Genomic DNA, 26,834 nt, shown 5'->3' with positions numbered 1-26,834 from the left:
ATTAATTTGTGCCGCCCGTCTCTGTGTAAACAGAAGGAACATAGTTATAATTGGGAGCTTATAGGTGTTCGATGAGATTGTTTCCATTTTTCCTTTTCCTATACTAATTTTTTTTTCTACCCTTGCTAGTAATTTATGGTCTTTTGACCACGTTTTTAAACGATGTTGCCCTCCCTTCTCTGTTGCCGACGTTCATTTTGAAAAATGTCAGCCAAAAGACGTCTTAACAGAAGTTTTTTTTTTCTATTTCACCCCTATCCCACCCCTTATTTACCTCCCTTTTGTCTCATTTGTGTTTCTAAACATTAAATTAGTGCTAAGGAGAAAAAAATATGTTTTAGAAGTGCATTTCAGTTTCTGCTTGTTATCACACTTTCTTCTTTTTTAATAGTACATGTTGAAACTATATATATATAAAAAAAAAACTCCACAATTATGGATATTGGCACTGCGCCCAGTATTATTCAAATGTTTTATAAAATTATGTACCCATAAAAATATTTTTAAATAAAGATCTGACCAGAAACAGGTTAGTTTAGAAGTCAGGTTTTGAAAGCCATCCAACACACGTCAGCATGTAAAACAGGCATTAAACTGAATATGATACATACAATCACTTAGAATTTTAAAAAATAAATCAAAACAAAACAAAAAACAGAAGAAAGCAGACAAAGAAATGAACGTACGTCTTCATAGATCGATGGATCTTTGTAGAAGTGAGCATCATAGAAGTTGTGCAAATAAGACTTAATTCCATGGTAGTCCCGGCTAAAGTCATTGCTGTCCTGTTTACCAACCGTCTTGAATAAGAGGCGCTTAGTCGAGGCCAGAGAGCTGCGTTTGCTGCAATTCTCAGATCCACTGGTCAGTCCTTCCAAGTCGCTCTCAAAACTACCCGCAGTCGCTTCAGTAGAGGTGACTTTTTCCATTGTGCGTTTTTAGACCTATTAAATAATAAAAGTATGAATTAAATTAAATTAAATAGAAAATAAGTTAAATAGAAAATTAACAAGCTGCACCTGCGTGGTCCCCCTCTGGTGCTGTATGTGAGATGACGCAACAAAACAAAAGTGAAGAAATGATGAATGTGAGAGGTGTGAAGGGCCAACATTGCCTTCACATTTTCGCCAAGTTTCAGAAAAAATCTAATGGATGGAGCAAAAGTTGTGGGATAAAAAGTGTCATTTTTTGCAAATTTTGGGGCATTTGTGACCCCTTTGTAGTTTCTGGGGACGCCAAATCCCAGTGAAAATGGACAAACGGTGCAGTTTCATGCCCTAAGACATGTATATTTGAATTCAGCACCATGGAAAATCACTATATAGACATACATATCAAGTTTTCAATATGAAAAAAGAGCTCCAAAAAGGCATGTTTTTTTTTAGTCCTAAAAGTCCCAGAGAGATGCGAATCAGAATTTTGCCAGGGTTATCCATACTGAATTTATATTAAGAACAATAGCTTCCACATTTTGGCCAAGTTTCAGGAAAATCTAATGGATGGATCAAAAGCTATTTTTGGCTATTTGGGGCATTTTGGAACCTTTTTGAGTCCGTGAGGACGCCGAATCCCAGTGTAAATGGATAATGGTGCAGTTTCAAGCCTTTACACATGTATATTTGAGTTGACCACCATGATAAAACACTATATAGTCAGACATATCAAGTTTTTGTTGAGAAATATGAAAAAGAGCCACAAAAAGGGTCGTTTTTAGCACTAAAAGTACCTGGGGACGCGAATCATAATTTTGCCAGGGTCACCCATACCGGATTTATATTAAGAACAATGGGCTCCACATTTGGGCAAAGTTTCAGAAAAATCTAATGGATGGATAAAAAGTTATGGGGCAAAATGTGTCATTTTTGGCCACTTGGAGACACAACAGGAATTTTCACAAAAAATTTTTTTTACTGTGCACATCTATTTAATGAAATACAATTTGTGGCAAACTTTCAGAAAAAACTAGTGAACGGTTATCTGGCAATCGTCCAGAATAACAGACGCACGGATGCACGCCACTGAAAACATAGATCTCTCTCCAATAAATTGGAGGACCAAAAATATAAATCAAATAAAAAATATAAATTAAATATATAAATAAAAATATAAATTAAATAAAAATATAAATTTAATAAAAATATAAATTTAATAAAATAAAAATATCAATCCAATAAAAAATATATATGAAATAATTATAAATTAAAAAAAGATATAAATAAAATAAAATAATCGAATTATTCAATTTTAATATTTTTACTTTTTATTTCTAAACTCGACAGATTTTTGAGGAATTAGTTTTCTTTTATTTTACAATTTAAAGCTAAAGCTATTTTTAAATTGATATTTAATTACCCTGTTTTTTTTTTTGTGTGTGTATTAAGTCTGAGTAGGTGTCTGATGATTTAGTGTAGAATGTGGATGTTCAATATTAATTCACAATTTTACCCCCACTTTTTGGGCTAGGAATAGGGTAATTGGCACTTCTGCATTACATGGACGGCAGCCATTTTTGGGGGGTGCGTTTCACTAAACTGTCTCCAGGTGGCGCTTCTCAATCAAAGAACAGGGAGCAATGTTTCTTTAATTCAAAAAATATTCCATTTAACTTTAAACTTGCTCACAAAAAAAAAAAAATTTCTTTATAAAAATCCAACGTTTCTTTAATTCAAAAATTGTTTTATTAAAACCATATTTTCTTACAGACTTTTCAATAAATGTTTTTACAATTATATATGGATACATTTTTATACACTAAATATTTTGTTTTTTTCAAATATTTTTGTGTTTGGAAAAAAATCTTGTTTGTTACTTATTTGCCCAAGAAGAAATTATCGCCCCCTTACATTGCCGTCTTACATTGCCGCCATCTATATACTGCAGAAGTGCCGGATAATTTTTGTAACTTCTTAGTTCTTCAAGATTTATTTTTTTGTTTTTCTGCTTTTCAGACCATTTTACTTTTTATTTTTAGATTTTAATTTTTAACTCCTCCCACTCCAAAAATGAAGAGTGGGTTACCAGGAGTCATGCTACCTAAATTTACAAATGAAAGAAAAAAGATAAATTTTATTTCTCATTTGACCACAACGTATATATTCAGCAAAATTTACAGATAGAAAACCAGAATTTTTTTTTTAAATTACAAAAACGGAAATATAATAATAAAAAAAACAACAAAAAAAAAAAACGGAAATATGATAAAGAATTCAAATATAATAGAAAGTAACACAGCGTGCAAGATACGTTTTCTGGGAAGACAGACATGAACAAAGGTTGAAGAGAATCCAACATTAGTGACAAATTATAAATCCCTTTGTTTGGATTTGAAATCGATGGTACTGATGCTCTTCTGACCTTCTGTATTACACACAAATTATATATATATATATATATATATATATATATATATATATATATATACTAGCAGGGTGACCCCATGTTGCCCTGGATTAAATGATGATTAACGAATGTTTCACACTCCCATATTTATATTGTCATCAAAACCGATGAAATAGCCCATTTTTCAATCAAATCGATAACTAGGGAGCCGTCGCAATGCACCTGGAGGAAGCTTCACATGCTTCTCGCAGTGACTAAGTTCACATTTTTTGGCAATTTTATAAGTTCCAAATCTTAGCGACTATTGATCAGAATTTAACAAATGAAGGCTCATTGGAAAGGTAATGACCTGAATTGTGTAGTGGGCTATGTGACATTTGCCTTTAAGGTTGTACACTAAGGGGATCATCCATCATCCAGAGCCTATTTTTGGCACTATTTTTTAGCCATTTAATGTTTCAATCATAGTCATTTGTTCCTAGTTTTGCATATGAATTACAAAATATCTGATATTTACTCAAAAACCCTTACCTTGATGGAGGGGAGACTAAACCTTGCTGCTATAGTTTCAAATGATCTGAAATAACAGCAGGGGGATACCTGATTCCAAACATTTCTCATATGTTATATCTTTGCTCTTTAGTTTTCATACATAAAGTAAATTTCACAGTGTATAAGGGTTATTTGATACTGCTGATATTCATAATAGTATCCAATATCCAAAAGAGGTGAGATATAACATAAGAGAAATATTTGGAATCAAGTCTCCCCTTGCTGTTATTTCAGATCATTTGAAACCATAGCAGCAAGTTTTAGTTTCCCCTCCATCAAGGCCAAAGGTTTTGGAGAAATTATATATATATATATATATATATATATATATATATATATATATATGCAGAATAAAAACAGCATTAGTGAACCACTATTGGAAACTTAAAGAAAGTGGACATTCGTAGATAGTGGAAAATAGTACAAAAAGTCAGTTTGTATAGGAATTTAGATGATCTGTGTAGATTATGTCTGAATAATAAACTCGCTATCCTAAATTTGAAAAAACTAAAAATTTATTAAACTATAGGAGCGAAATCGCAAATGTCTTCATGCACAAAATAAATTTTACTTAAGGATAAAAAAAAAACAAAAAAAAGTAAATATATGTACATAATAATAATAATAATAATAATAATAATAATAATAATAATAATAATAATAATAATAATTTTGCTGCCAATAAGAAATCAATGGTAAGCAGCTGTTGCGATGATGCAAATTCTCTTGCAAAGGTTATTGAAAAAGGTGGAGAGTATTGGAAATCTGGGGAGACTTGTTGTCACAGACTCTAAAGAACACTACAATTTTTTCTCAAAGAGCAATCTTTGGTGATGGCTTGTATGACTACTCTTAGTGAGTAAATAATAATAATAATAATAAAAAAAACTAAACTAATATATACCAAAATGTAAGCAGACATATTCAAGCACACCTAGGCTAAAAAAAGGTTGCTTTTTAATACACAAACAATCATGGAAAACTCCCTCCAAAAATAAACAATGAAAGATGCGAGCTAAAAGTCAAGTGAACCTTTGTCTGATAAATGCACGACCATTTGTTGTTGAAATTGAGTGCAGGCATAACAAAGGATCTGATTTGCTAACTAGCAAACTTCACACTACGTGAATATATAAAAACATGCAGTAACATCAATTCCATGCAACAGCCGAACGAATCCTCACAAGAATGAAAAGTGGAAAATTCTGTGTAGCTAAACTGTCATATATATATATATATATATATATATATATATATGTTTCATGGTAAACAACTGATGATCCCTTAAGAAATAACTTATTAGTACTATAGTAAATTCGAGAGCAAGTTGATGCGGTGATTGCAGGTGATTAAATGACTTACTGACTAACGAATGATAAAATATTTTTTTTAATTTTTTTGTATAGTTTTAAAGGTTAAAAACTTCAAAGACATTATATATATATAGTGGAGATGGTAATTAATAAAAACTGAAGAAAGTGCTCAATACTGTTGTAGAGCAAATATGCGTTTTATTTTTTATTACCGTATCTTTCTGTTAAGTTACATTATTGTTTTGGCTACTCGGCCGTTTTTTTGGCCGTCTGTAGCGTCCTCAGACTTTTACAGAAATGTTCGCTATTTTGGGATGAAAGAGTGAACCCCCCCCCCCCGACCTCATTCATATATATATATATATATATATATATATATATATATATATAGAGAGAGAAAGAGAGAGAGAGAGAGAGTGATAGATAATAAAATAGGTTAATTATTCAAATAATATTTGCATAATTGTAATATAAATCATTTGTAGGTGATTTGTATACAATACCTTAATAATCTGGCAAGCATATATATCAATTCTTCATGTTTATAATCTGAAAAATAAAAAAAAATATCAAAATTATATATTTTAGGAAATAATTTCATTTTCATCATTTCTTCTTCAGATTATTTTCCATTCATAAATATACTGTCTATTGAACTGATGTGTCTGTTACTACTAGAGGCCTAAGAATGGCAGATTGATGAAAAGTGACAAACCGGGAATGATTGACAGCTGTGGGTTCAGAAAGGTGATCCCAAACAATAAATGGAAGTCAAGATCTGACGTTATTACCCTAGAGGGGTGTAGCTACTAGCTAAGAGACTTTGCTAACTTGTATGGGTCTGATGAGACCTTAGGTTGGTATTACCATGCTTAGGCAGGGAAAATGTACTCAAACCTGGTTTAGTACCCGATGATTTGGATCAATATATAAAGATTTATGATTAAAGATAAAGTGCATCTACTTCCTTTGTTTATGACTATTAAAAATCAAATATGGACCAGGGTTGAATATTATAATATTATATTTCTTTGTAACAACACTGACTAATGTTTACCTTATTTGATTAACAAAATAGATTTTTTATTTACCATTTAGATATACCTTCCTATCTTTTAAAGACACTTTGTATGTCAATCGATTGCTGAAATTGCCATTTATTTGTTTGTATTTTTGGTACTTATGCAGAATAAGGACCATACTATCAGGGGAATTTTCCGGGCAGTTTACATAAAACGCCGGATGATGCTGAAATACTGAGTCAATGAAATCGCAGTAGCTAACGTCATTAAAGAAAATATTTGCTATCATTGATTTATTAACAACAACAAAGCTAATATTTATCTTGATTAGAATAATAAAAAAAAGTCATAAAAAAAAAGATAAAAATCATTTTAAAAACATCAAGAAAATTTTTGTTTTCTATCAGTTTGTTATTCAAAAAAATAAATACTTATTTATCAAGCATAGTTTACAATGAATGTTTGTTCTTGATTTGACCAAATTCAACAAAGTATTGAAATGGCTTTTTCCCTGTTGACCCCAATATGTTGCTGGTCCTGTGAAGTTCTAAAAAATCCACAATCCCAAACTTTGACCTCTCTCTTCGAGAGGGGGTTAGTTTATTGCTAACCACCTAAGACTAGGGAATACTGACAGGGCTATACACATTTTTTGCAGGCATAAGTGCTCTTTTTAGGGGGTTCTGGCTATTCAATCCCACTTCCGATCCTTGTGTCACATCTTCACATCTTCTCACTGTGGGAGAGGGATAAATACCGATCCTGTCCTTGGCCTCTTGGTTAAGAACAAAATGTAATATCTGTCCTGATACCACACTTCATCTGTTCTGTAAAGTGCCTCATTTTAGAGAACTAGATTTCCAAATATTAAAAACCGACCTTGTGTCTAACTCGGACCTCGTGCAGAAGCAAGTAAATAAGGACAATAAAGAGGCCTGGTTAACAGAATATACATTTAATAATAGTAGTATGTCCATAATGAAATGCAAACGATAAGATAAATTTTTGTCATCTGCACCTCAGATTTGTGTGTTGATGAATTGAAGCATCTGCTAGGACTGCAAACCTATCTTAGAGCAACAGGCTCTGGCAAATGCTACAAACGTAAGTGTTGTCTGGTTATGAGAGTGCTGTTGCAGCCCTCTATTGTCTATGCTCTCTCTCCTCACATTTCTTAGTGGATACTTTTACAGCTCTTCTCCAGCAACTGCGGTTTTCAACCACGGACTATTAGGTCAATGCCACCTTTTCTCATATCTCGCTTGCAAACATCCTTTTAGCATAGGACAGATCTTCCAATTGGTCGTGGGCTCTTGGTAGTTTGATAAGCTGTAGAATGGACGACATCACTGGTCCTCACTCTAAATCTCGGGCATGTTGACTCCAAGCATCATGTCCTGGGAAGCTGCTTTCGCTAACAAGCTAATCAAGAAGGTAGATTGTACATATAAATAAATACATTAGTCCCAAATATAAATAAATACACATAGTTTTAGTGATAAGCACAAACAAAAACTTTGAATGGTCTTATAGTGGTTTCGTTTGTAGAGGCAGATCACAAACATGAGAGGTCTGTTTAGTTCAATGACCAGCAAGCAAATAGAGAAAGAAAGATGTTTTAACTCTAGGACCTGCATGATTTTACAAGAGCAGTAACAAAATTGTGTATTCCTATGAGATTTGGTGATTGCCTTAATCTATTTTTTCCAAGAGGCACAACTCTGGGTTAAAAATTCCATTCTCTCAAAGACAAATAATTTTGAAGGGAGATAACTTTAATTTGATATTGAGTTGCTCCCTATTCTGTTTACACAAATTAAGCAGGGGAACTTTCCTCTTACTGGAAACTTTTCAACACTACAACTGTGGATCGTCACTTATTACCATTAACACTCAGATCTTATTACCATTAACACTCAGACCTTTACTTTCCATAGCATTTCTCCAAGTCACCAACTTAACGAGTCGACTTTTCTATTGTTTCACTGGTGTAGGGGATTTGGTCAACATTCACCGATGCCTGGTAACACAGCCGTGGCGTGAGCATAGGTAAATGTCGCCCAACCCCTAACAAAAAATAATAAAAAGGTGTCAGAATCAGCATAATGGCGAAAACGAATTTTAACATTTATAATGAAGTTTTATTTAACAATAGGTAAATCATTTTGTTTTGTTGTTGTGTTTTGATATGCGTGGGCGGTGTCAACATGCAAGAGAAAGATTAAGTCATTAAATGATTTACGAGATGAGATGTTCGTAGTTCATGGATTTAAGTGCTTAGATTTTTTTTTGAATCATGTATAATCGTGAATACTTAATATGTATTTCCTACATAGTCAGATAGAACTTGAGTAAAAACTGTAACAACAGATGAAAAGAGAAACTTCCTCCGACTGAGGAAATCACGTTTTTTTAAGGGAAAAATGTTTCTTCTTTTTTAACAAAAAGGAAATAAAATTTGTTATATGAATTAGTTCCAGTAATGTGATAATTTTGCTCCATTATGTGTCTGATGTGACAAAAGGTTATTTTTTGGGGGAATAAATCCAGTTAGATTCAAGCGTTAATATTAGCTGCAAAACCATATTTTTCCTTTGTATTTGTTCCATGTGCTTAGCCTGGGGCCAAAGCCCCCAGACAGTTTGCTGGCAGCCTGCAGGGAAAAAGAAGGCAAAGAGGAAAAGATGCGCAAAGTCATGTTGGTGGTTTAACGTCACACACAAGGACGGAGTTGGACGGCGAGTTGCTTACTCGTAAAACTGCATACTGAACTGGTTTGGATTTCGCGTGCAGTGCCCTTTATATGATTTTAGCCGGCTCCAGCAAAGTCTGTCAGAAACATATTCTAGAAAAGTTGTTTTCTTTGAGCGTTGATTGGATAGAAGGTGGGCACCCTGTCACATGGTATTGTCTTGTCCTACGTCCTCGCGCAGAGGCACAGTTTGACTTTTTATGTCCACAAAATTTGGGTGGGTGTATACAGCAAATGTGTGCGTAACTGATATGTTCCTTATTCATCCATTTTAATGTCTCCGGCAAGTACTACATTATCACCATAAAGTATCTTTTCAAGAAAATCCATACGAAACTCCATGGACAATGTTTCTAAGACACAAATGAAAAGCAATGGATTCAATACAAAACTCTGATGTAATCCGCTTTTAACACTAAAACTGTCGGTTATAATCAAGATTGCTTGTTTTTTCTGGCTTCCGGTTTCTGCTATCCATTTGGCTGGATAATTAGACATCATCAAGCGGATAAGAAAGCCATTCTTAACATGGGGAAAGGGTGGGGGAGTTAGGATTATCTGAAAGGGAGATAATCATTAATCAGAAAGGACCATATCTTGCTTGTCACTGTCGTCCTGTCTACAAAGCAGAAATCAGAAGTCAAAAAGAACAGATAAGCTTGACTTACCAAACTGTCATCAAATGTGCTATTAATTCTAACACAAATTTGAGTATTTCTGTACACTGAAAAAACTTGACCGATTGTTTGTTTTCGCACATACCTTACCTAATTACCTACAAATCATTTTTTTTTTTTTAAATCTTACAATATTGCATTCAAATTCCATCAGCGTATTCATCATAAAATTCACAAACTTAACCTGGCACACATTTTGTAACAATTAGTATCACCATTACCTACTCCAACTTCCCAGGGTCAATCTTGTTACATAGCTATATAGAGTGCCATTTTCACTCTTTTTTTTCTATGGTTCTTCATAAAATAATCTCTATTTGTATATAAAAGCCACTTTGTATGTGTCTATGTGATCGTGAGATTGTTTCCTATCGACTCCAAAATAGATGGGCCGATTTTTAAAAAATTTCATACAAATATACTTTGTGTGCCTGGAAATGTTCTTAAATAGGCTTTGTATCAGAAGGCCTACAATAAATATCGAAAATCGATAATCCAAAAAAAAAAAAAAATCCGATTAAAGAAGGAAGTTCGATTTTGGTAAAAGTTAACACCTTATACAGCCTAACATCACAAGTGCATCTGAGATGTTTTATCACCACACAAGCAAAAAAAAAAAAAAAAAAAACCCCAGCAAATAACAATCAACAGTAGGTTCTTTGATATGACAGGGCCACTGTTGGAATAAATGTTTCCGTTTAGAGCACAATTGAACCATGATACTTGACTTTTATATTTTAAATTATAATTCAAGCCATTATATAAAAATAATTTTATAAAATCAACATTAGGTTTTCTAAACTACAATGTATTGTGGACGAAGTCACTGGGAGGAGGCGTGTAAAGCTTCACCATTATTGGTCCCTGTCTAGAGCAGGCAATCAATCAATTTGATTGAAAAATGGGCGATTTCATAGATTTGGATGACAATGAAAGTATTGGGAGTTTGGAACATTTGTTGATCTTCATTCAATCCCGAGCAACGTTAGGTCTCCCTTTAATGCAATTGCCGGATTCATCATTTATAAATAACCAAGCCAAGACATGTGCACATATTGACGACTTATGTGCTGAGTTAATGCCGCATCAATATTTTACAGTGTGGCGTCACAGGATAAAATACATATAAAGGTCAAAATGAAGAGGGGGAGAAGAAAAAAGAAAAGACCCGCGGTGATGTGAAAGGTGCACTCGACAAGTACGCAAGTCTCCTCCTTCTCCTAGACTTACAAAAGCAAGTCAGCCGAACCGTGAGTTCTAGAGAGAATTCCGGTCACACCACAGCTGGTTGTATCTAATTACAATGCCTCCCCACGGGACAGAGTTAGACACCAGGGTCGTCTTTTAACGTGGAAAAAAGGTACAAAAATAAAAATTGTCTCAGTCGAGAAGGATTTCTCCTCCACTGAAAGAGAACGAGAAATGGAAGTGCCGCATCTGAAGAACAGATGGTATTTATTTGCTCCCCCACCGAGCAAATTAGGCACAAGGCCGATTTTTAATGTGAGGAGTGAAGGGAGGGGGAAGGGAAAAAGGGGACCAGCTCCCGAGAGGTGGGAAATGGGAGCTGGTTAATGGTCAGGCATGTGGGGTTGCACCCACATCCGGTCTTTGCTAGTCATAGCTAGTCATAGCCAGTCATAGCTTGCAGTATCTGTCGGAACAGATGGTATTTATTTGCTCCCCCACCGAGCAAATTAGGCACAAGGCCAATTTTTAATGTGAGGAGTGAAGGGAGGGGGAAGGGAAAAAGGGGACCAGCTCCCGAGAGGTGGGAAATGGGAGCTGGTTAATGGTCAGGCATGTGGGGTTGCCCCCACATCCGGTCTTTGCTAGTCATAGCCAGTCATAGCTTGCAGTATCTGTCGGAACAGATACTACACTTTGATCTTGACCAAAACAGCTGGTTGTAGCTAAAAGCAAAGAGCTGATATCTGACAAGAAATAGAAAGAAAGCCGTGTTGTAAATATGTGTCGCGACTGGTGGGGTAAATGTAGACGATAAATGACTTTTGTTTCACCTAAAACATTTTTGTGTCACAATTTTATATTCTTTGCAAACCGTCTCCACATACAATGCTTGGGTCAATTGTAAAAGTAATAACAACACTACATCTTTGCTGGTTTAATCTAAAACTGCCCGCTCCTAAAAAAAGGAGATATTAAATTAATCTGAAAGCTCCAATCAAAATGTAAACTATTATCAGTTTTTTTTTTTATTCACCTAAAACAAGACATATTGCCACTAAAACGTTAAGAACAACGATTATAGTGACGGGGGGGGGGTGTCTAGATATGGAGTTGGGCAGCAAGGTGTTTTGTCACATTACATTTGAATTTCGGCACGTTTGTATCATCGGGGAAACAATGAGCAGGAAGGGAATTTCAAAGGCAAGTGATCCCAGAAAAGAAGCTGTCAAAGTAGAAAAACCTATCATCTAGAGGCCTCTACAGTGAAGAGATGGGATTTTGCTGTTCCTCAGGTGGGGGCCGCGATATTTTCGTTGACGAGGTGCAGTTTCTTTCCAAGAACTGCCGGTCTGTAGAACTCAACATCATCGAGTTGCTTCCCAGCTAAATACAAGATGTTTGTTTTTCCAATTCAGTGTTAACAAATTCTTATCGAGTCGTTCTAAATAATCAGTTTCCTCCTATTTTCAACTTGGTTTTTCCCCCCTTAGCACTAAAGCCAACAGAGTTTAAAGCAATGGTTCCCAACCATTGTGCCGCACGCAGCACATTAGTGTGTCTCAGAATGATTACTGTTGTGCCACGAAGAGATAATAGACAGGATCCATTTAATTTCATTTTGTTTAAGAAAGAAATTTAATTTCTTAATCATGACGACATGACTAGATTTATTAATCACCAACTTTCAAATTTTTAGTTAGGTGAAGAGGAAGCATTAGCAAGCCTTTCTAGTGTCCGTAGTTTCAAATTGAAGTACGCACACTTGCTATTGGACACGTTTTGAATTTCTGTTATGGAAGAGTATCCAACTCTAAGTAAAAATGCCATCAAAATCTTACTGCGATTCGCGACTCCATACCTATGTGAACTGGGATTTTCTTGCCTAAACATTAAAAATAAAAAAAAAACGTGAAAGACTTTAAAAGAAAAATATTGAGGAAAAATTAAGAGTGCGTCTCCTTTTTCAACATTCACCTACATATTGCAGCAATAGTTAAATACACCAGGCACAACTGTCCCAATGACATTCATCATTATTATTCTAAATGAGATATTAAATAAGGATCTGTTGATTTATGTGAGTAAAAATTCTCGTTATATAATCTTTTTTTTTTTTTTTTAATTATTTTATTCCAAAAAGCTTTATAAGTAGAAGTTATGTACTTCTTGTAATAGGTGTGCCGCGAAAAAAGGTTGGGAACCACTGGTTTAAAACATTACTGAGATAACTTGTTCCCTGTTGACTGAGGTATGTCTCTGGTCTTGTGCAGTTCTAGGAAGCCCATCCTCCAAGGCTTTGTCTTCTCCCTTTGAGAAAGGATTAATTTATTACTAATAGCTTGAGGCACCTCTACTGGGGAATGTGGACGGGGCTGCCCGGGCATTTTTTACAGGCCAGAGTACTCTTCCTCTATTGTAACGTGGCTGTTACACTTTACTTTAGTAATTAATTGAAGAAAACTAGAAAGAAGAAATTAAAAATCCGGGTCGGCTTTTTTTTTTTTTTTTCAACAAAAATTTTTATTACCGTTACTTTCCCATCTTGAAAGTCTCTCGCCATCGCCCATCTCCCCTGGTGTACACTTTTCTTCTTTCTTCCGACTGCATGCCGGCCACAACCAGCCCATTCTTGTCCTCGACTTTACACTTCCATTTTCTTCGATGCGCACGTGATACATTTTTTCTCCTTTTTCTTGCACACACTTCCTAATTTGCATATGCGCGTTTTTCGGCTGCTGCTGCTAATCTCTTTGCAAGCCAGCCATCCTTTGCTGCTGCTGATATCTTCCCACATGCTCATATGTTTCACTACTGCACTAGTTTTTAACCCTGGTGTCACATCATCTTTCCATTGGAGGGAGATAAATAAGTTCTTCCCAGTTTCAATCATTTTCTCCAATCGCCTGCTTGCTATCGCTTATTAATTTCATTCTTGTTCTCTACTTGAAATCATTAAAACGAAATTAATAAATAAGAAAAATAAGAAAAAGCTAATTGATGAGAAGATAAAACCATTCGATAAGAACAAGAAAAAACTGAATTAAAAATAGAAATCACCAAATTAATTAAATTACAAAAAGATTGAAATCTTTTTTTTTTGTTTGTAATTCAATGAAATGAAAAATCACTTAAGTAATCAAAATGTTATAAAGGTGAAGCCTCCCTGTCTCATCTCATAAAATTGAATTGGCCTATGTGATTATTCTTTCTTTATTATCATTATTATTATACTTATTAAGATTAAGCCTCCTCTTGTTTGCTTATAAACATTTCAAAGTCATTATCCATCTAACAAATTCATTAACTCACATCAAGTGGCTTTTGGGCCTTGATAAGCAAAAAAAGAAAAACACACATACACAAACGACATAATCACGTTAACACACTGGCTCTCGTTAGATCACTGAAGTTAAGCAACCTTGAGCTTGGTCAGTACCAGATGGATAACCATTCGGAAATACTAGGCGCTGTATGTAGGAGGGCGCCAAGAACTGCAAAATCTAACATCGTCATCTCCTTTAACCAGGATATGCATGCAACTGGGGACGGCTTGTGAATTTGGTATTTCCTAGTCAAGGAAACCGGTTTAACCCTCTTAGGGTGAATGCCGTTGGACTTTTCACTTTCTCTCTCTCTCACTCACTCACACTCACACACACACTTTATCGTAAAATCTAATTGATTCCAAACATTAATATCCTGAAACATTTATAAAGAAAGTATTTCAGCCATGTTGATATAGCAATTAGAGGATTGAATTTAAAATCTTTGCAATCAATAATGTACATGCGACTTCAGCTTTCGTCCAATGCAGGATTGTATAAACGCTTAACTAATTAGTTTGACTTGGCAACCATTATACGAATTAACGATGGGACAATACAAACATTTATAATCGATTTCAATACAGTATTGATTCTGATAAAAAGATTGGATCCTGCGATAATACATTTTTTCTGATACCTTTTTATTTTTTTTTTTAATAAAATTTCAGTTACGAAATTGTTGGTGGGACTGAGGTCAAAATAACGAGTGAGACAGATGAAATAAAAAAGAGAAAGGAGTGAGAAGAGGGAAGAGATAGTAAAGAGAAAGAAAGAGAAAGAGAGAAAGTAAAGAAGAGGAAAAGAAATAAAAAAGGGGAGAGGGGTGAAATGAAAATAGGCGAAGAGGAAGAGAAAGAAGGAGGAAGAAAATGAAAGAAAAAGAAGGAAGAGAAAGGAAAAAGGAAAAGAAATAGTAGAAGGGAAACAGGAAAGAGAAGAAAAAGAAAGAAAAGGGGATGAAAAGTAAAAAGGAGGAAGTAATGAAAGAAGGAGAAGGGGAATGAAAGAAAAGGAAGAGAGACAGAAGAAAGAGAAAGACAAAGGAAAGAGAAAAAAAAGAAAAGGTGGAAGGGGGATTAAGACAAAAAAAGAATGAGAAAAAGAAAAGCAAGAAGGATGAAGGTAAATTAAAGGGATGATGAGGAAGAGAAGAGGTAGGAAAGAAAAAAAGAGAAAGGAAAAACTACTAACATTTCTTCTTGAATTGCATTCAGCCACGGTTTAAGTCCTATCGGATTTACTTTGGTCAATTGCATACTAACCAGATCGATAAGGATATCAAGCCGTAATTCGTTCCTTTCTCAACTATGGGTAAAATAACAACTTGTATTCAATTAATTGTATGCAAAGAATTTACAATATGTATTATGTTTTCACATTAAATACAGCATAATTGCGTTGGATCACCGCAGTTAAGCAATATTGAGTTTGAACAGTACCAGATAGGTGATCACTTTGGGAATATCGGGCGGTGTATGTAGGGCCACGTCAACAGCTCCCCACAAGAACTACAGAAACATAATACCGTCATCTCACCTGTCCAAGATATAGGTACGATTGGAGACTGCTTGTGAACTTAAAAGTTTTGTTGAAATATCAACTTCACAAGCAGTCCTCAGTCGCATCTATATCATGACCTTTTTGTGGTTTGCAGTATGCCAGAAGCATCTGTTTTGAGTTAGATTTTTCCTACAAGTCTGAATAAAAATCAAACTGTTTGAGGGACACTTTGGAGCTATCCTTGAACCGTTTCCGTTGTCCTTCTACAGTTGTTTTGCCTTTAGCCTGCTCACTGTAAAAGAGCTGTTGCAGAAGTCTTGAATCTGACATGCTGATATATGACCCACCCAATTGATCTGACACTGTTGCAATATAGTGCATGCTGAAGGGAGGCTTGACCGGGCTAAAACCTCTGTCTGGTATATTGTCTTGCCATTTGATTTTCATTAATCTACAAAGGTAGATCATCTGTTAATGGTTCAGTTTATTGGCGTATCTAACATATATGATCCAAGTCTCATAGGTGTGCATGATGTTTGGTAAGAATCACAGCTTTGTTTCTATAGCATATGTATTTCGGCAGACGCAACCTATGCAATATTTCTGAGTCATGTTTTGTGCTGAAGAAGCTTATTAAATAAAAGCGATTTAAATTGCAGAAAAGAGTTGTCTTTTTTATTCAAAACTTGGTGACCCTTTTCTTCTTATTAAACAATGGGATGGATAATAATCCAGTGATACTATTACAAAGTGTCAATCCCGACATTCTTTTCCTCAATATTTTTACTTTTCTCATTGTCTGGGAGTATTTTTTACTTTCGCTTTAATAGTAAACTAGGGGGACCTGTGGAAATTCCACAGGTGCCTTATTCATATGTAATATATTAATGTTGGCATTCTGTAGATGTTCAGTGTAAATGGAGATGCTTTGATATTATTGTAGCTTTTTTTGTTAAAGCTGCAAAAATATTTATCTAAGCTAGCACGAACGCCCGGCAAAACCCGGTCGTAAAGTACACTTAATTTCTTGCAGATTTCGTATATATTATTATAGAGTTAATGTTCTATCGCTTTTTATATATTATAAAGTTACGATTTCAAAAATAAAAAAATATATCCATATTACTTGGGTGCATTAGCTTGAATCGAAACCGAATCCCAAACTTGTGAAAAAAAAAAAAAAATATATATATATATATATATGTATATATATAACTTGAGTTCCTTCAGCCATAATCGAAACCAAAACCAAAACTTATGAAGAATTCTTGATAAAATTATTTATTAAAAAAATAGATGACTTAAGTGACATCAGCTATAATCGAAACCGAAACTCATGAAGAATTCTTGGTAAAATTATTTATGACAAGAAATGGAAGTACATAACAATTAAACGACCCGGGTGTAAGCATGACACAGAAAATAACACACACGCTATCATATTAATATATAGATGGGTGGGTTTTTGTAAATCCAATTATTATGGTATCATTTTGGTAATTAAATTATTAATTGAACCCAACTGTTTTAAAATTATGACTAATTTTGTTCCGATAAGGTTTTAATTTCTATTTATAAAATTATTGAATATTAAAAGAAATTTAAGACACAAATCCTTATAGTAAAAAGCAACAGCCCCCTAAGCCTAAAGACATTATAAATAACCAATATTATCTTTATGTTTAAATGTTCTTTGGGCAAGTAACTCTTATAATGATATGGAAGCTAATACCTACATTGGTTTTACAACCACAACTCAATCCCATCGCCTCACCATGCATTTGTAACTCAACCTATTTTGTATTTCTGTGTTTATAACTCTTTCCAGACCATATTTTGTGTTGAAGCAGCTATTGAATAAAATTAATTTAAATTGTAGAATATATATATATATATGTATATATAAATGCATTGTGTGTATGAGTTTGTTCTTTATAAACTCCAAAAGGACTAGGCCGATTATTTTTCAATTTCACGCAAATGTGCCCTATGTATCTGGGAGTGTTCTTAGATAGGTTTGTATAAAATAAGTATCGAAAAATCGATAATCGAAAAAAATCATATTAAAAAGTAAGTTTGATTTTGAACAAAGTTAACGCCATTATACGGCCTAACATCACAAGTGCATTTGAGAAGTTTTATTACCACACAAGCAGAATGACCCGGTGTATGAAATCAACAGCAGGTTCTTTGATAAGACAGGGGCGTGTTTGAAATGAATATTTTTGTTTAGAGCACAACTGAACGATGATGCTTGACTTTTGCATTTTAAACTTCAATTCAAACCATTATATAAAAATAATTTGATGAAATCTAAGTTCTCTACAGTGCAATGTAGATTAATATATTGTGAACTAAATCACTGCAGAGAAGCATATGAAGCTTACTGTCGGTGGGTCTCTGACTAGAGCAGGCAATCTATCAATTTGATTGAAGAATGGGCGATTTCACTGATTTTAATGATAATAAAAGTATTGGAAGTTTGGGACATTCGTTGATCCTCATTCAATACTGGGCAACGTCGGGCTATTCTCTAGCGAACTATAACATTCTATTACGATCACAAATTCCTTAAAACTTATATTGCAACATATACGATATCTGATCTGATTAAGCGTGCTAAATTCGAATTACGATCGTCAGAATTGGAGGTTGTGTATTCACTGACATGCACGCTTAAATGATTATGAAAATGTATTAAAAAGATTGCGCATGATATATAATCAATACATAAATTCCAAATAATGGAAACACGTGCAAGATTTTTATAAAAAGACAACAACAACAACAACAACAACAATGGTAATGCAAATTGTTAAGAAATATTTTATCCGTTCGTTGAATAGGATGTCAAATTACACCTTACCTGCTGCACGGTGCATAAGATGCACTTAGCGGATGCGTGATTATGAAGAAATCCTTGAGTATTGTAGACATTCTTTTTAAATATTTCTACTCAATCTGCAATCAAGGAGAATCTATTAACTACTTACATTTATTTACTAATAATAGCGATTCATTATATATATATATATATATATATTTTTTTTTTTTTTTCCAGTTCTAGTTTCCAGTTTTTCAGTTCCAGATAAGATTAAGAACAGCAATTGCCTTTTGCATATTATTTTATTCAAAATATTTTTTAGAATCCTTTTGTTACGAGAACAGGTCGCCTATTCTTGTAAGTAAAAAGAGATAGGATAGATCGAGAATTGAACTTGGTAATCTAGGTTTAGAAATAGGTTCTGAAATGAAATTTGGAAAATGGAATGTAGAATTACCCATTGTTTAGTTTCACATAAAATAATTTAGATGTGTGGCTTAAAAAGAAATTTGATGATTCAATTCTGTTTATGAAAATGAAATTAAAATAAGGAATTTAAAAACGAACAATAGAAAATGTTATACATTATTGTAAAATAGATTAGTCGAAAAAAATAGGTTAGAGAACTCTTGTTGGGGAGATGTGTGAACAGGCACGTGAGTCCAGATTCACATTGTTGGCCATACAATGACGTCATGGCTAAGAGATGAGTTCTCAATATAGTTGGAGTTTTAGTGAGACAAACAGATAGTGCCGAGACAGAGAGGAGAGGGGGTCGGACAGAGTCGGACAGGCAGAGCTGACATTGGTCAGAAGGAATCTCCCTTTGGAAGCGAAAGGAGAAGTTGAAATCATGTAGAACTTTGAATTCCTTGATGCGAAATCATTGACCGATCGAAGAAATAAAGGACGTCATCATATTTTGTAACAGCGTCTTGTGTTATGTCATTCTACAAATAAGGTATTGTGAATTTGTATTAATATGGACTTGTGTTCCACTCATCTGTATAATGAACCTTGGGTATGAACCCATCTAAGTAATGTGTCTATCATCTTAAGAATGTGTCTCCCTCAGCTATTATAAGTGATGACTGTAGTTTCTTTTATGATAAAAGAACTGACAATCCTCATCTCAAAAATGTATGTGTTAAGAAAATATATGTTATAGAAACACTCCCAGAACTGTATAAATCTCTCTTCTCTCTTATATATCTGCCCTCATCAAATTGTATTACATGTCCCCGTCGCTGTATTAAAAATGTACCCTCTTTATATATACCGATCTGTCTATTTCTCTCCAATCGGAACACTCAAATACACTATATAATATTCATCTTAATAAGACCACTACATAACATTTTGAGACTGGGGGAGGGGGGGGGGTTCGTAAAATAAATAAAAAACGGGACTTGGGTGCCATGAACCAGAAGCGAAACCAAAAGCAAAATTTTGTAAGGAAGGAAAAGAAAAAAAAAAAAAAAAAAAAAAAAAGAAGAAGAAAATGCTGCATGCTAGGCGCGAACTTGCATAACTTCAGTTTGTTAGTGAATGCGTTACCGACCGGACTATGACATCACAGATGTTAAAACGTTGCTAATTTAGATTTTTAAAATGAAACAATGAAACGATCATTCACACATGCATGATTCGTAAACAGCGACGAAAGCAAGGTTTTTTTTACCCGACCCCCCCTTTTTCAAACAAAACGATATTTCTACATGAAATAATTGACAAGTTTTTCTAAGTTTTCGATATTATGTGTTCGAGAGATCGCTCTTTCTATTGGTACCACGTTCGTGTCATTTTGATGCAGATAACAAAAGGTTTTAGCGGACATACAAACACACACACACAATAAGACACAGATGTTTGCCATTTATCTAATAGACTAGCGGGGGGGGGGGGCGTTGTCCAGTTGTAACAAAAATTGTTGCCCGGTCGTAAAATCTGCTTAAATATGATATTCTAATTTATTAAAATTTATTAAAAAAAAAAAAAAAAAAATTGTGACTTGCATGCCATCAGCTAGAATGGACACCGAAAGCAAAATTTGTAAGAAATAAATGGATATAGACAGACAGACAGACAGACAGACATATTGAGTTTTTCTGGTTGTGAAATAATAAATAGAAGCGATGGAGGGGGGAGGTAAGTGCACTTTAATTTGAAAAACAAAATATACGTGAAAGTGCTGCGTCACGGTGTAAAACGAGTGAAAATATGAAAATGAAAAAGAATACAATTAAAAAAGTTAAAAATAAACGTTTTTATGCTTATCGTGTTTTTTTTTAAAGCTTGCGGATAACCGTTTTTGGACATAGCAGCAAATTTTCCGCATACTCTGCTAAATTTGATTATGAATTTCTACCAGATGTCATTACTCAGGTGGAACTCTAACCTGAATATTTTAAATCCTGTCTTGAATAAAGAATTTGGGTAAAATCATTCCTTTACAACCAACACTTGAGAACTTGGCCAATAGAATCGTTCTCTGTTTGAATAAAATTTAAGGAAATATTCTACTCAGGCATTCTGTATGGAATGTATATTTTTGTTCACTCTGTAACTGCTCTCCCCTCTCTTTCTCTCTAGGCTTTCTTTCTTCCTTTTTGTGCCGCCATCTTGTTTTCTTGCTCAGTTTGGGTTTGGCGGGCTTTTGCATCGCCATCTTGTTCTTGTTGGACGCCGTGTTCGGTGGGTCTTTTGGACGCCAAAATTGAATTACGTCATGTTCGTTTATACCCCTTCCCTATATTTATTTACCTTTCCCTATAATTCTTCTTAGCTTTGATTGGTGTAGGTTTAGGGTGGGTGGAGACAAATAAGTAAAATGGCTACTATTTCAGTACATTCTTTGTTGAAAAAGTTAAAGTTGACTAGAGACAAAATTTTATTCATATTTGTGTCTCTAGAATCTTCAGTTGTGGTCAAAGAATTTAAATATTCTTTGTAGAAAAGTCAAGTGGATAATTATTTAGCATCCGTATGCCTATTGGAGGAACAGATCATGGATATCTATTTAGCTGCAGATGCTGATGAAAGCGTCATTGAATCTTTCAATAAAGATGGTGCCTTATTTAAAACACAGGTACTGAAAAAATTATCTGGATTACAGCTTGTCAAGGTTGCAGTTAATAACCCTTGTTTAAGTTCGTCAGTAAAGATTAAAGGAGTTGATTTAGCTCCTAGGATAGAATGCCCTAAGTTTAATGATAGAGACTTAGAGGCAGATAAATTGGCATATTTGAATTTTCATAGAGAATTTCGGAATTGTATTGCTAATCTTGATAATGATGCGTTAAGATTAGTAGTATCACAGTATATGCCTTTAAGTAAATTAGACATTTGTCTGTGTCTGAAGAAAATTATGGGGTGGCATTGAAACTCCTCTCCAAGGAATTTTTGGATAGGAATAGCATAATAGATTCTATATTTTCCACCATATTGGGTGTAGACAGACTGACTAGTAATACAGCTGTCAGAAAACTTCTAAATGCAGTTAAAACGCAGGTTTACGAGTTAAGGAATTCTTTTGGAATGAATTTTCTGGAATGTGGGTCCCCAGGAAATTGTTTACTTAGTCATATATTTTTTAGTAAGTTGCCAGCTTTATTTAGATCTGAACTGGTGCACAAGATTGGCAGTAATTTCCCCTCATTTGAGCAAATTCCAGAAAATTGTATAGATATCACTCATACTACTGAGTTCTGTAAGCACGATGCTCAACATCATAAGGCAGCAGAGTTTGTTAAGAAAAAGTTCACTCCTAAGTTTAGATATTCCTTAGAAACTAAGAAACCCTCTATTTTGGAGAATTTTTGCACCAAAGCTTCTCAGTTTAATTACGGTTGTAACTTTTGCAAGTCTAATAACTATAGAGATGTGCATGTAGGGTATACCCTACTTATGTTGCTAGGATGAAGAGATGTCGAGAGTTGAAACTTAAGTGTGCTAGTCCGCTCTATGAAGATAAGGATTATTTTCTCAATAAAAGGGATTCCTATTCTTGTTGGTCTTGCAACAAACGGGGACACCTCTGTGCTTTGTGTCCGGTTGTAGTTGACCCTATAACAGCATCTAATGCATATTGGATGACTAATAGTACGTTTTTGCTGCCAATAAGTAATATTTCAGTCAGTTTAAATGGCAACGATAATATTTCATTTAATTGTCTGTTGGATACAGGCACCGAGAGATCATATTTATGCAGAGAATTATTGAACAAGTTTACTCGCTTGTGAATGTCCTCTAGAGACTTAAAGGAGATTGATCTCTGTGTGAATTTTTCTGATGGATCAAGATCAGTGTCTTTCTTGATTGATGAAAAATTAAACTTGTCCTTTCGCATTGAAGGATTGAGTTCAGTAGTCAAACATTTGGAAAAGCATAAGGTTAAATTGGCCACAGATTTCTTTGGAATGAGAAATGACACTCTTCCTGTGTATGGTCTTTTGGGAATAGATGTTATTAAATACTTAGGACCTATGCAATTGAATAAATTTAGAGACGGACTCGTTTTAGAGTTATCCCAAGACATTATTTCATTTCGTGACCTTGATAATTTTAAGCCTTACCAGTCGGTGTGGTCAGGTTTAAATTACAGTTATGCATTTAAGGAATTTTCTTTGTGTGATATTACACAGGTTTATTTTGTTATAGACATAAAATCTGAATATTTCGATCCATGGAATTGTTCTGATGAGGCTTCAGTCGACAGAAATGTCGATAAAATGTTTAGTTTGGAAACTTTAAGCATTGTTGATGAAGAGTATAGTGATTACAATAAAGCAAAAATCGAATCCTTTTGGTTATCTATTGAATATAGAAAATAGTTATCATGTGAGCTTGCCATGGAATTTGGATAAGCTGGATTTGGTACTTTCGAATTATCAGGTATCGTTATCTGTTTTGGATAAAGTTATGTGTAAGCTGTCTGACAGAGGCTTCTACTTAGATTACTGCCAGGTATTTCTAGATCAAGAGAAGGAAAGAATTATAGAAAAAAATCTGTCAAGCCTTCTGATTTTGAAAAATACACTTGGATACCTCATCGTCCACTTTAAGCTGGAATTACAAAGTACTACAAAGATTCGTCTAGTGTTCAATTGTTCGTTGAGAACGGGTGGTAAACCCTCTCTGAACGATTGTGCTTATTCCAGTGTGAATTTGTGTACAGACATTGGAATTTATACTTAAGTTTAGAACAAACAGCTACATCCTTCTAGCAGACATAAGAAAAGTCTTTTAATGATTAAGTTGAAGGGCGAGTCTGATAAGAATCGGTTTTGTTTCTTTTGGAAATTAGGGAATGAGTTAGTATGCTCCAGGTATAAGACACTTATTTTTGGATTTGTGTCGAGTCCCTTCATATTGAATTACATTGTAAAGTTCCACATGGAAAAGTATTCTTCTGGGCCTTGTAGGGATATGTTGCTGAATAACTTCTGTGTAGATAATTTGGTGAAGACACACCAGTCACCTTCAGACCTACTACAGTTGTATGTTAAGGCTGTAACTATCATGCAGGAAGATGGATTTGAACTTAAGATTTGTTGTAGTAATAGTAAATTGGTATCGAGTCACATGATGTTGGATAATAATAGTTCTTCTCCTGGAACTACTCATGAAAAAGTTTTAAGTTATTTGTATAATCCTATATTGGATGAATTATTAGTAGTATAACTAAAAGTATTGTCTCTACTAAGAGAGACATGCTGTCGATGAATTCTTCGATGTTCAATCCTCTAGGTTTAATGTTGTCTATTACCATTAAGGATAAAATCATACTAAATAAGTTATGGAAACTAGGTGTTTCCTGGGGCCTGCAGGTTCCACACGATATATTGATCTCCTGGAACAAGTTTTATGAAAATCTTGTCGGTGTTGGAGATATTGATTTGGTTGATGCTGTCTCTGCTGCTATTTTAATGTTTTGTGATGCTTCCAATCAAGCGTATGGCATTGTTGAATATTTGTATCAACATGGCCAAACTTACTTGTTGTTTGCTAAGGCTAAATTTATTCCTTCTGTCAAGAGAACTCTGCCTACATTAGAGCTGTTGTCAGTGTATTTGGGCATTAAACATGTCACAGTTAGTTAAGATGTTCCCTATAATGTTGAAGGAAATTATAGTAGCAATTGATGCTCAGGTAGTGTTGTCATGGTTACTAACGGAAACGGTTAACACAAAGTGCCAATTCACTAGGAATCGTCTGAAGAATTTAAAGGCGATTGTTAGCGATTTATATGATAAAGGTTTTATTCTCTACCAAATTTCTGGTCTAAGCATTTTAAATTTTACATAAAGGGTATTCAGAGATAGGGCAAGCTTTTTAATCGGTTTGGGTCGAAAATTTTTAATTACAAATTCTAAAAACAAACAAAACAATTGGTCTTATGCACTACGCTGAAACATTTAGAAAGCCATTCTTAACATTGGAGAGAGAGAGAGAGCGGGGCGTGTTTTGTAACTATTCTGTACTTTCACCAAATAATTTCATAAAGTCATCGTAAAATTTGAAAATACTATTTAAAAATAGCGTGATTCAATAAGTGCATAAACAAAAAAAAAAATTGTTTTAATTATAAATGTATGTATGTATTTATGTATGTTTATATGTCTGCCTAAAACTTGACAGAGACGACGGATTTTCAAAAGATCAGTATCGTTTTGAAGGTCGATCCTTCAGACGACAAACATCGAAAAATTGGCTAACAACATTAATATCTTCACCTTCAACTTGATGCCTATGTAACACCAAAGAGGGGCCACATCAGATCTGTAGGGTCGATGTGACGTTTTTTTTGTGTTGAATGTAATATTCAATCCCGGGCGAACACCGATTACAGAAAAAAAAAATAATTTTTTTTTTTAGTTAATATTTTTATGTGTCAAAATCTTGTTGAGATACCATACGGTCGGGGGATAAAAATAGAAATCACATGCTAAAACTTCAAAGCGAAAGATTACTTAAAACATTTTTTAACCAAAATACGCTCGCGTTTGAACTAAACGAGCCAACACAAAATATTCCGAAACAGAGATTGGAAATGTCGGTTGGCTTGAAATGTGTTGTTTGACAGGTGGAATATCGGATCGTTTTTGATCTGAGAAACACACACACACACGAAACAGATCAGGCCTGATAAAAGAATTAATGACGTCAGCCTAAGGTTCGACATGAATTGTTTTTCAATATGAATTATCTAAAAATGTCTTTTGGCAAATTGTTTTGGGCGCTAAGGGGAATTCTGACATGCAAAGAATATTTCTTTTAAAAATCACACGGATGTTTTTACAAAACAAATAATTCAAAGGGGAAAGAAGATCAAACGGATATTTTTAAATAGATGAAAGCTGGTGATCTATTACAAGCTAAAAAATAATATTTCCTCTGATTATCAGTTGATAATATGGAAAAAAACCATTATCGAGAAGGCGGGGTCAGGCAAGTTGGGGAGGAGTCAATTTGATTTTGGAAATTGGGGGCAGAAAAATAATACCTGCCACAGGCCAAATTGACCAATGAGAAGGAATCAGGTGGATTGTTATCAATCAATTTGATTGGTCGAAGACGAACGTAGGCGTCGTCATTATTCAAGGGTTTTACTATATAAGATCTGTAAAACTCGATTTAATCAGATAGAAGGAGATAGAAGAAGAGAGAGACAGAGAAAAAAGTCTCGGTAGAGGAATCCAGCCACCCAACTTCTCTCTCCCCCTCGCTGGTCGCCAGAGAGCTCAATTTGCAACTTAATAGAATTCAGAGGACCTAGGAAGAGACCAGCCAGAACACCTTAACAATAATTACGATCCGCGACTCCGACCGAGTATTTCAACAACAAGAAGCTCATTCACAAATCTAATTGCTTGCTTCCATTTAATCTTCAATTGTACATACGTCTGTAGATAATCATTTATGAATTTCCTAAATACATTATATATCAACGAACCTCCGGAGTTTGTTTGCTGATGTGCTGTTGTTTCATGTAACTTTATTTCTTTTACTTGCCACTTGTGATCCCGTTCCCGTCAACGAACACCCAGTCAACAGGACGACCAGCTAGACGATCAAGAAGAACAGGCCTTGAGGACCGTGCAACCGAGAAGAGTCCTCCAACGCCTTGACGAGGACTCACTGGGTGACGCGACATACCAACGGTTGGCAGACCTGGTTGCCCAGTCGACATAATTAATTACCCGGTGACTAGGTTAGTCATAATTGGGCATCGACCCAGGGTTAAGATTATAACTGGGCCGCGATCAGAGGTTTAAGGTCGTGTAAGGTCACGTGCAAGGTTCACACCTACCCTAAACAAATTCATATGACAATGGCT

At 34.6% G+C, this 26,834-nt stretch overlaps 1 protein-coding gene across 1 annotated transcript in view; it reads right to left on the bottom strand.

The window, feature by feature from the left end:
• The window catches only part of LOC145279797 (neurensin-1-like), a 72,110-nt gene that overhangs the window by 15,009 nt on the left and 30,267 nt on the right, over positions 1-26,834 (bottom strand). The window contains exons 2-3 of the mRNA XM_080131130.1: positions 5,708-5,753; positions 687-944 (exon numbers count right to left, since the gene is read on the bottom strand). Coding sequence (XP_079987256.1) covers positions 687-929 — 243 coding nt within the window. The 5' untranslated portion in view covers positions 930-944; positions 5,708-5,753. The remainder of the gene's footprint in view (positions 1-686; positions 945-5,707; positions 5,754-26,834) is intronic.

Source organism: Euprymna scolopes, chromosome 7 (genome assembly GCF_053919585.1).
Source record: "Euprymna scolopes isolate OS-2025 chromosome 7, ASM5391958v1, whole genome shotgun sequence".
Classification (NCBI taxonomy): domain Eukaryota; kingdom Metazoa; phylum Mollusca; class Cephalopoda; order Sepiida; family Sepiolidae; genus Euprymna; species Euprymna scolopes.
The sequence above is the reverse complement of the archived record's forward strand: the minus strand, read 5'-3'. Positions and strand labels throughout refer to the sequence as shown.